This window comes from Brachyistius frenatus, unplaced genomic scaffold, assembly GCF_029030835.1.
Source record: "Brachyistius frenatus isolate BFR_SWC_R1_liver_20210118 unplaced genomic scaffold, ASM2903083v1 Contig_14, whole genome shotgun sequence".
Taxonomy (NCBI): domain Eukaryota; kingdom Metazoa; phylum Chordata; class Actinopteri; family Embiotocidae; genus Brachyistius; species Brachyistius frenatus.
Window position 1 is genome coordinate 2,688,388 of NW_027210613.1, and position 11,613 is coordinate 2,700,000.

At 42.2% G+C, this 11,613-nt stretch overlaps 1 protein-coding gene across 3 annotated transcripts in view; it reads right to left on the reverse strand.

Annotated features, from left to right (window-relative positions):
* Positions 1-36: 36 nt before the first annotated feature.
* LOC138617845 (ankyrin repeat and IBR domain-containing protein 1-like) overlaps positions 37-11,613 on the reverse strand; it is a 30,503-nt gene continuing 18,926 nt past the window's right edge. For all 3 annotated transcript variants that reach the window (XM_069693158.1, XM_069693159.1, XM_069693157.1), the window contains 8 exons: positions 11,306-11,392; positions 10,903-10,969; positions 10,086-10,231; positions 9,431-9,609; positions 9,205-9,256; positions 5,614-5,725; positions 3,779-3,813; positions 37-2,751 (listed from right to left, as the gene is read on the reverse strand). In XM_069693158.1, the coding sequence (XP_069549259.1) occupies positions 1,822-2,751; positions 3,779-3,813; positions 5,614-5,725; positions 9,205-9,256; positions 9,431-9,609; positions 10,086-10,231; positions 10,903-10,969; positions 11,306-11,392 (1,608 nt within the window). In that variant the 3' untranslated portion in view covers positions 37-1,821. The remainder of the gene's footprint in view (positions 2,752-3,778; positions 3,814-5,613; positions 5,726-9,204; positions 9,257-9,430; positions 9,610-10,085; positions 10,232-10,902; positions 10,970-11,305; positions 11,393-11,613) is intronic.

The following is an 11,613-nucleotide window of genomic DNA, read 5'->3' on the forward strand; positions in this document are numbered from 1 at the left end:
AAAAAAAAAAAATAATAATAATAATTTTTTTTTTTTTATCTCCAATAAATACCTACTTTATATTGCCACTTTCCACCATTTTAGTGTCTTCAGGTAAGATACATAATGCACATACAGTAGGTCAATTCATTCCAAATCAATACAGTGATTTTAGTTTGTAAACCACAGGAAAACCAAGCGATGGAGGGCGAGAAGCCCCCAGCACGACGACCAGAGATGAAATCGTTCTTCAAAATATTTGTGAACAAGAGCAGAAAGTAGAACGTTAACCGTTAAAACCTTTACTACCAAATCAGTGTTAACATAACACCACTAGAACCAACAAAAAGCCTCATGCTACAAATATTTTGTTGAAAAAAAAAAAAAAAAATGAAGAAGAAAATCAAGAGCTCATGTGCACTATAAATGTTACGAGAGAAATAAGTTTAAGGTAACAGGTGATTTTTGTTCTGCAGATCCTGTGGAGTTCAGAACGTGAAAAAAGAAGTGAGTAACGATGAGTGACACAAAGGCACTGAATCTCTAACTCGGTAGAGAGCCGTTTCAAACACACGGACGCCCCGTGTGGTTTGAGATGCCGCACACATTCTCCATCCGTCACCCTGCAGTCCGCGACATCCGCGGAGATCTACGAAGGCTTTGCTATTTATTAAACGGGACCCCGAGATAAATCGTCGCGACTCAGCTTTGATTCGTTAATTCTCCCGAGTCTGAAAGTGATTGCGTAATTATCTCTTTCCTTGGCCCTCCCTGCAGTACATAAACAAGACTGCTCAGTGTCTACTTAATCCGTGACACTCCACCTTCGGCTGCGGTGCTCAAACATTAATTTAAAGACGGGCTACAATGGAATTCAGACTGTGCTGTCACAGAAATGTGAGCCGACTCTCGCTGAGCCCTCTGGGCCCGTCAGCATTTGTTGTTAGTGAAGCTCGGAGGACACTTCGTATTCAGAGTGGGTTAGGACTGAGGCTTTGAGAGAAATAACCATTGTCAAGTCCATCTAGAAATGTTTCTGAGCAGCCCACCTGCTTTTCAGCTCAATCATTTATCAAACTGTTGTTTCTTTTTTTTTTTTTCTTTTATGTGAATGTTTCACAAAATAAAGTCCACAACCATTATGGTTTGAAACTAGTTTTACAAAGCACACTACAGCTTTTAGCTACCTGGAACTATTACTCAAATAGAAATATGGCTCGAGTCGTTGAGATTGTAATAAGCAGGCACAATTTGCTTCAAAGAATCCACTTGGTGACTGCAAACTGTTTTTGCGAGTCAGTGTTTGGCACCTATGACGTAGGCAGGTGTGGACAGGACTGTCTCTCAGCCGGCGTCTCACAGATTGATGATTGGAGCAAAGTATTAATCTGCTCACTGTTGACAAATCTCCCGCCAGCCTGATCCAGACTGATACAGTAAGCTTTTTACTCCAGTGGGGGGGAAAAAAAACACTAGTTTCTACATTTTTTTTTTTTGTTGTTTTTTTTTTGTCTTCTCTAAACTCGACTTCAGAAAAAGCTACTTTTTGTATTTTATCAGTACAGCATCCATTTTAGGGAAAGACTCTTAAAACTAGTAATTAAATGTGATCTCTTTAGTTAGTGCTTTCTTTGAAGGGCTGAGCGTACAGTGGAAGCAGGAGACCGATCTGACCGCACCGCAGAGCTGTGTTGTTCTAAATATTCCTTCCTGCATTTACCGGCCGACTGACACGTTCTTCATTCTGTGTACATTCCGCGTGAACGTCAGCTCCATTTCTTCGGCTGTCTAAAGCGCTTTTTGGCCTCCTGAAAAAGCTCCCTCGCATCTCAGCCGACCGGATCATACCAAGTGCACTTGGTCCTCCTCCCACTCGGAGGAGCTGGTGCTGGGCAGCTGGTCGGACACCGAGTCACATTGCGGAGTGTCCACGCGGCAGACCTTTGAGCCTCTGCGCTCGGCGTGCTCTCCACTTGCGTCGAGGGTTGCCATGTAAGGAAGCGGCATGGCGTCCAGCCCCACCAGATCTAACTGAGTCGGCCTCTCTGCGACAGCACGGTCCTTCTCCTCCATGTCACTCGGCCTCCGGGAGCAGAAACCCACGTCTGCCGTCACCTCCCGAGGTTTCCGGCTTTCGGGGAGGACGACGACTCTCCCTTTGTCATCGTCCTGGAGGCCGTCTCCTCCGCCCGCACGGAGCGAACTCGGGTTCGAGTCGGTGTCGGAGGAGGTTGGGGGGACCAGGGTGATACCTTGAGGGTTCATGTCGTGAAACCAAGCCATGATATTGCCCAGCAGGTTAGCGTTTGCTGCTAACGCGGAGGACGAGGATTGGTTGTGGCTGCTGCACGTGGTCGAGTCCGTCGTGTCAGTGGAAGAGAAGAGGCCGGTGGAGGAGCCGCCGCCGCCGCCGCCTGAAGCTACAGGTATGGGCACAGAACCCCCGAATGCCCGGTGATAACTGTCATAGTGCTGCATGGAGATGGAAACACCGGTGGCTGCAGAGTACTGGCTGCTGATGTTGCCGAGCCTCGCCAAGTTATCTCCCAGCTCCAGCAGTTCTGAGCTGCTCAGAGAGGCTCTGGGGAGGACCTCGGCACCTGGAGCACTCTGCTCGAGCCTGGAAGGCAGCGACGTGCCGATTGCACCGAGTGAGGCTTCGTTGGCAAGGACCTCGTGGTTGGACCCGCTCCCTGCCATCCCAGTGTCCTGGAGTGACAGCTGAATAGCCAGGAGAATGTTTGGGTCGTCATCATCCAGGGAACCAAGACCCTGCAAGAATACACAGGAAACACAGTGTCAGCGACGCGAGCCAAACCACTATCATCTAGTTACAGAGCACCAGCGGGATTTACACTCGGGAGTCACACCTGTTGGCAAAGAGCGTAAAAGCAGCAGCAGCAGGTTAGAACTGCAGATGAAGCGAAGCAAACAACAGCAAAGCAGTCACAGTTATTTTTACAGCTCTTGTTCGTTCTGCGTTTCACATTTTCAGAGCTTCATAACAGTGAGTGATGACGGTAGTTACGTTGCATTTGTTTTTATTTTTAATAACAGTGATTTCGTACCTCTCTTAATATGCCTCTCTATACCCGCCAGCCCCAAATCAAATACCCACTACACTATTTTAAAAGGAAAAAAAAAATCCTAAAAGAGCTGCGAGCTGTAGTTTTTAACAAGTGTTGCTCAAACCAGAGTGAATTGTTTATTTGTAATCGATTATTTTCAGTGAGTATGAGGGACCTCGGGACGGTGTATGTGGGATTGAATTCAAATGAACTCGTGTATCCATAATGATTGTGATGAAGGAGAATGTCTCCTGTGCAACAGTTGGGCTAACTGGTTGTTTTTAAAGGTTTTTGGACAAGAATGGAGCTCTTTATGTGAAAAACTGTGGGAAAACTTTAGTTCATTTATTTGTTTGACCAATCAGAAATCATAAAGGTGAGACCATACTCCTTACTCGTCAACATGTGTTGTCTTGTTTGTATTTATCTCAGTTGGATTCTGTGGCCAAGCTTTCATTGAATTTTGATTCTGAATTTTTAAAAGTAACAACATTATAGTGGGAAGAATTGCATTCGAATTTAAGTGTTTGTTTTTTCCAAAGGCAATCAAGTACAACACAAAGTATAAACCAAACCCAATACCAGTCAAACTACATTTAGTTATCAGATTCTTATCAAGCTGTAGTCCTGAAATCATTTCAACCAGATTCCTGCTGTACTTCTTTGACATCTAACAAGTTTTAAAGGCTAAAAGTCTGGAGGTAAAATGAAAACAGTAACAGTGGACTCACCATCAGATGACCTTGTCTACGTCCATCCTGGGTGTCTTTAAAAAAAAATGGATAAAAAAGAAGAAAACAGTCAAATTTAGTCATTAAACTGAAGTAGAACTTGAAAAGAAATTTAAATCCGTTTCTAATTATGACATTTAATAAAACTCATCTTCAGTCTAGTCAGCACTGCACACTAGTCATGTAAGAGTACAGAGACAGAGGAGGGATCATGAGCATTTCCCCAGGAAGTTCACTTATTCAGTATCTTCATCTGAAATCAATTCATCCTTCTCGGCACAAAAGAACCAATTAGCTGGCTTCAAAACTGCAGGTTTCATCCATCTTTCACTCAACACAGCGAAAAACAAAGCAGCAATGTGATGAACGAGACTCGTGGATTAGAAGTATTGGCTTATTGAACCTGAGCAGTTGTGACTTTCCAAGAGTTTTGGGCATTAATTTGGATGCTGTACAAATTAGTGCATCAAAACTGAGGGAGGGTGACTGGATCAATGTTGTTTACAGTGTATACTAACGTGCTAATGGTTTAGATGCTTAGATTCTTATCAATCAGCAAATACAATCAGGAAAGCGTCTGATTGGTCCTAAACAAACATAGAGCCTCAGGATGAAGGAGACCTGCGATAGATGGTGTGGACGGAAACCCACAGAAGAACTGAGGTGAGTTCTCCAAGACTCTTGGAAACTAAACAAGCATACCAGGAAAAACTGGTGCTGGTTTAAAGCCAAAAGGTGGTCACATCACACATGAATTTGATTTAGGTTTTTTTCTGCTGACTGTACTTTGTTTAAAGTTGATTGATAAATATAAGCCAAGCTGTACATGGTGTTAATTATTATTTTTTTTTTTTACTTCATGTGTTCATCGCATGAGCTCGTTGCGTCCGTCTCCTGTCAGAGTCACAAAAAAGTCTTGAGTGCTTCCATAAATGTTCAGTGGTTTGGAGCTCAGCGGATTATGGAAGAGGTTTCTTTGGTCTTCGTGTAGCTCTTGTAAAGATTTCCGGTGTGTTTGAGCTCATTATTCTGCTGCAGTATGAATCCTTCTTTACAAAGACGCTAACCAGAGGAGGGAGCATGTCTCTAAAGAATGAAGTGCTGATTTTTCTTTGGTCAGGGTGGAGTTAATTTGATGCAAGTGTCCAACTCCAGAAAACACCCCCAGACTTGAGTATTTCCCACCACCATGTTTTAGTGTGGGTTTGATACACTGCAGTATCCTTCTCTCTCCTGTTCATCTCCTCACATCCACCCTTCTGTTACTGTCACTAGTCTGTGATTCAACAGTAAATAAGACTGTATTTCATCATCCACAATGAAATGTTGTCATGTCTTTGGTGTGGACCCCAAATGTTGGCTTTGTTTCTCCTCCTGAGAAGCAGATCAGAGACACTAGTTCTTTTGATAAGACTTTTGCTGATTGAGTCTTTCATTCTTTATTTTCTGTGTCTATAGAGAAGCTGATTTTCTGTCTCTCTATCTTTGGTCCTCTGATGATTTTGTAACTTTTGGTCTGCCTGATGTGGCTGTGGATCCAACCGATCCAGTTTCTCCAAAGTGTTTTAGACCGCCACACACTGCTCTCTTGGAAACCTTTCAGCCCAGCCATGGTTTGATGCTGAGAAAGCCCTTCTTTAATCGGAATTTAATTTCACATAGATCTGAAGCCATGTTTTCCACTATCACAATGCTACTCAGTAATCACTGTTCTGCTGGAAACTTGAGGGACATTCATATTTACAACATGTTAACAATGGCTGCAGGTTGATTCATCTGAAACGAAGGGAGAGACTAACTACCAACAAAAAAGTTGTGTATATCCACTGCAGTACCTAAAGTGCTGTCGCTGAGGTCATCGGGGTCGGGTGTGTTGCTACGGAGACTGGACATGTCGCCTCGCCTCCGCTGCCGATGTCTCCGTCTGTACTGGAACTCGGCATACTCCTTAAAAGAGCAAAAGTCACCATTAAAAAAACAAGTAATACTGAATTTACATTCTTTTCTATTGCTCAATTTCAATAAAAGCTCTTATCTTACAGTATATCGAGTTATCATGCCCCGAACTCTCAGAATCAACATGCAGGTTTATAAAAAAAAAAAAAGAAAGCTTTTTGTTAAATATTAAGAAGCAGATTTACAAAATAGCTGCTTTGATTGAAGCCGAGAAGCACTTTGCTTCAAATGTGGTCTGAGTCTTCTGTTCCTGTAAAGCTTCAAGCCCTTTCATCTCCACACCGAGACTTCAGTCATTAGGTTCCAGTCCAGACTGCATTCAAGCAGAACACTCGCTAACTAGTGGAGAACTGTTAAAGAAGTAACATGAGGATTGAGATCAACATGTGCATCCCTGACTACTCTTAAAAGCAATGACAGTATTAAACGTGAGTGAGCTTATTCAACAGTAGAGAAATGTAATGATTTTAATGCGTGAAACACAAAGTCCTCATGAATGTTTTAAGATGTGGGTTATATTAGATGGTCAGTAAATAGTCAGTTCACATAGTCTGCGTGCTGGATGCTGGAGAAATGGTGCAAGTCTAAAGATCTGAGCGACTTGAACTAAAAATCAAAACATTACAGATGGAGAACTGTGTCCGAGAAGAGACAAACCATCAACCGGTGGCAGAGTGTTGGAAGATGTGCTGGAACTAGACTGATCCGTCACGCGCAAACTCACAACTTGCAGAATTTAAAATGATCTCCTGCCAATGTCTCGGTGCCAGTTTTGCGGTGGTACCGAGTCCAATCTTTGGCAGGTCGGCTCTGTTTTGGCTGCATGTGAAGGTCCAACGGCAAATTAGGCACAAGGGGTCCAAATATTTTGGCTCATGAGTGAAAAATTCTTCAAAACTGAAAAAAAGACAATGCATGTATCTGATATCTTACTCAACCCGGGCTGTTATAATTTTGAAATCAAATGTCAGCGCTCTGCTATGATGAGAAGGTACTTGAAGTGGTTAAGTGCCAACTGAATGAAAATTTCACTGCCAGCCCTCACGAGTTGCTGATAAATGCAAGGTTACATGTAGTGACTTTTCACATCATCCTTTCAGTACCTCGACAAAAGCATTCACCATTCAATCATCTCATTCATTTGCAAAAGTCACCGAGTCACATTCATATATAATCAAAAGCTTGTCGTCCAAACTCTGTCTTTCATGTTTCCGGCTCACTAAAAATAGCCCTGTATGAAGTGATGTGCAGGCATTGTGAGAAACATGGAGCCGACCATCTGGAGTCGAGCCTCTTGAGTCAGTGTCACCCGGCTTTGGTTATTACTTTGGTGTTCCCATTAACTACTGCAGCTGAGAGACAGAGGCTCTTAATTAGGGGACAAAAATATAAAATAAAACCTTCTTCATATTATAGCTCGGTGTTCAGAATCTGGTGACGATATTCACTTTTAAATACACGTGTACAAAATCATTTGTTGACAATAAGAGAATATGGCAGGCTTGATTGTTATTTAAATCCTGTAGAAGTACAGAGGGTGGAGGTGAGATGAACATCTCACCTCAATTTGCATTGATAATTTGTTCTTTAGAAGATAAGCCACAGCTTACTGGTGTCAAGCTTAGCTAAATCTAATCTTTTCTTGTTCTTTGTATACCTGCAGGTGCTGCAGTTGGCTTGTAAACTAAATTTCGATTAAGGAGGAATTATTTTGCTCATGTCCAGGTTTTGTGTTTTTATTCTGGGACTCAAGTAAAGGAGCTTTGCAAGATTCACACTTCAAAAAAAAAAATCTCTGCGCTTCTTTATGTTTATCCTTCGTCTCAAACAAGCTCTTGGAGCTGCTGTCTAAACCTACTAGCTTGATTGGAGATGGCAACTTCTCAAATCTATCTGAACATGTTCGAGCGCCCATCTGATGCCGCATACGAGTGCACAACAAGAACATCCGCAGCAAAAAAAGGTTACAGCACGATTCAAGTAAACTACAGCATCAGTGCAACTAAATAACTAAATGAAAAGTAGAATACAAAATAGCAGAATTAATGCACTGGGTCCTGCTTTGGTTCATGAAAATATTTGTCCAGCAGTGGCTGTTTATTCAGTGGACCTTAAATAAATATGCCTCACTGCATGGTGCTGAGCAGGCAGAGGAAAAGGACGATCAAAACTTGTTTATCAAACTGGCAGATGGGACTCATCTTGTCAATCGCCCATTTTCACAGCACACATTTGGACTTGTTGGGAGAGCGCAGCCGTATTAATGATGGCTGCATTGAACTCTGGGAAGGTTCAGCTTTTGTGCATGCTGGCGCGCTGACACGGTTTACTGGGACACTTAACTGAACTGAGCCATCATTATTACACCTGTGCTTTGCTCACTGTGACAAGTCAGAATGCCTGCTGTGAAAAAGGTCTGTGGGGAATGCCGGCTTCGTACTGTTGCACAATAACCTGAGAGGCTTATGTCTGATGTAAGATTTGCATATTTATGTCGTGTTTTTAACACTTCCGAGGGAAGTTGCACAACGCCTGAGGAGCGATGGAGCTTTTAAGCCGTTTAAGTTGTTTCAGGAGAAAAGCCTGTATGTTTCAGAAGTGCCACCGTCTAGAAACTAAACAATAATGGGAACCTGGAGTAGTAACTTCCATACATTGACTTGTGCACCATTATCGAGAGGATGCATCAAGCTGTGCAGGGAAAGGAGGCAGGTCAATAATCAAACCTACAGTTTTATGGCTACAAGTGTTAACTACAAACACCCGTTACTAATGTGCAATGATCCAGAGGTACCTACTTCGGTGTTTGCCAGAGTACTGTGCTCTTAATCATTCCAACCACGCAGGGGAACATGAACCATCCGGCCTGCTCCAGTGTGTTGAACAACATCTCTAGGTCACCATTGGTTTGTCAGAGCAGCCAAATTCACACCAGAGACGTTGAAGATCGAGAAATACATACAAACTTAAAAGAACGATGTTGTGTGAGGCTGCATAATTTATTTATATAGCAATCTTGATTTAAGTTTCTGTACTTGATTAAATCTCATTAGGTGTAATATTCACACAGCAGTGTCTCAAATCAAGCACCGTCATCACAGACAAATGATGCTACAAATCGCAGGTATTTGATTCAAGCACGCCACTTTCAGTTTGAAGTATATGCGTGATTGCTGATAAGCTGCAAGTGTACAGCAACTACATCTTCTACAGGGACGAATCCTTTCATTCGGCAGATTTGAAATAAACTGATTTGATTTTTGGTGAAACAATTGTAATAATTTCGGTCATAACCACACACATCTAACCCGTTAAGGTTGATAAGTTAACGGACACTTAAGATCTGTCAGACCCCAACACACAGAGTCAAAACACACATGAACGTTTTCGTGGGGTTCAAACACGGGTTCAAGCAATGTCAATAAACATCTTAACTTTTCACTGAAAATAATAAAGACTTGTTTTGTTACCTCAGGTGATGCGAAGCCTAAATATTCCCAGTCCCACGTTCCGCCAGCAAAACTGCAAATCAGCAACAGAGAGAAATTTGTGTTAGTGTAAAAAAAAAAAAAAAGTGTGTGATTGACAGCTCGTGATTTCATAGTAATAAAAATGTCATGATTGTTTCATTTATTGTAAAGATAAAGCAAACAGGCAAATTCAAAGAGATGACTGAGGTGCTTGTCTGCATGTTACCTGCGCCTGGGGGCCTCTGGAGAGTCATTGGGGGCCACTCCCCTCGCTACTGAGGCCAGAAACTCCTGCCTCTTCTGCTGCACCAGACACGCCGCCCTGATGATCCTGTGGCGCGGCGTTCGCAGGTAAGGCCTGTTGACCTTTTGTGCCAAGTCCTCAGTCACCATCTCCAAGTCCGTCTGAGGGCAGAGACATGTGGCTGAGAGATTTTTTTTTTTTTTTTTTAAATAACACAGTGAGTCAGTGATTTCAGTGTATGAATGCAGAACTTCAACTTCCGACGACAAAGTGACATTCGAAGTGGCCCTAAAAATGGACTACTTTTAGGGCAACTGTTTCCATACCTAGTTTAAAAAATGCATTGATTTTACAAGCCTTTAAGAAATGGTAAGATCTTTAGGAGCCTCACATTCATTTTACAGTATCTGAAAGACCAAAATATGAAAGATAGCAGGAAAGTGCTGCACATTTTGTGTCTATACTTGCGATCATAAAATATATATAACTATATGTTTAACTAAAAGCTGAGACGTGCAGCTATAGCTGAGGCAGATTGTGAAGATCATGAGGTAAAAAGCTGTAGTCCCACATCGCTAATGGCCCACATGAGAGTGACTGCTGTGATTTGTCTATTCTCAGTAAGTAGGTCTGAAACCTGCATAAGCTCGTAGATCTCTTTCTTTGTGCTTTTGGGCTCCAGAAAGAACCCATAAGGATAAGAGCACTTGAGGATGCGGCGGGTCTTTAGTAGTTCTAGGACTGCATCTTCAATGAATGTAGTGTCAGGTGGGCCTCCTTCCCCTGGGAGAGAGAAGAAGAGACAGTTAGATATCTAAAATGAATATCTGCTTTTCTTTTGTAGAAGACATCCCTTGTTGCAGCCTAAATTACTGCACTTTACTTCAAAGCAGATCAATACGAAATGATGGGAAATCCCGAGACAAAACATGTGAAAGAACAGCTCCGGTGTACTGAATCAGTTGTAGATGCTTTTCTTCTAAGTTATATTATATCTTTGGTGTCTGGCTTGATGGGATGGGAGGGCCTTCGGTGAACTGGGAACTTAAATTCTGCAAGTAGTACATCTTCTTTCAGATGCTAAGTGGGCACCACGCTCTGATTGTGATCTGCTTATTTGAATATTATTATTTGAATTATTTGACAATAACAAAAAAACAACAAGAAAAAAAAAAGCACAAGCCAAAGAAGCAAAACTTTTTTTTAAACTCGTGTCTCAGAACAAAACTTTGCTAAACAGATTGTTCTGTCATGTTGTCAAGACAAAGTTTGTACACAAAGTAAAGCTTCCTTTTAATTTCAGTGCTGAATAATAGCTATTAGCTGTTGCTAATACACCTTTGTTTTTTTCTCCCTCCTGTCTCATTCTCAAAGCTCAATATCAGAGGACTAGATTAAGATGCATCTTAGTGTGTAATAAAGATTGACACCGTCATGCCAGACTGCACACTCACTTCCACTCAGGGCTCGACTGAGCTGCTCCATCTTCTCTTTGGCGGTTTTTAACAGGCGCTGCTCCAGCTATTGTGAGGGAGACAGAAGCTGCTTTATTGTTTGATTAAAACCATCTTGATAAGCCTTCCCAACCAAACAATGAGTGAATGAGAGATCGCCTTAATATGAGGCCAAATACGTTCACTAATGTGGGAGCAGCAGACTTTTTGTAATCAAGGCATGGTGATATGCAGAATACAGATGTGCCACAGTTTTATCAATTTAAAGTTAAAAGCATTGACTTCCTATTATGTGTCAATTTTACATGAGATGAGAAGTTGCCTCTGGCTACATTCATTGCATGACTGTTTGTTTACTACGCCAAAGTCGACATCATTGGAGGGCAAAGCCGGCTGTGTTTACCTGATAGCTGTGCTCATGGTTCTTGAAGCGTGTGTAGTAGTGCATAAAACGGTCGAGTTCCTGAAAGCTCTTGTGCTTCTTGTCTGCCTGAAACGTGATGAGACACCAGTCACAGTCAGTAAACTCCTGAGGACGTCTCAAAGAGAGTAAATACTCTGAGCAGTCACAGGAAGCAGTGCTACAGATGAAGTTGGTGCTTGTGATTGGGAAGAATTAACTTCTTTTTGCCTTTGATGAAGATAGGTGGAGTGGATTGAGGCTGGCTCCATGGTCAACACTCTAGACATACGTTTTGGGTTATTTTTGTA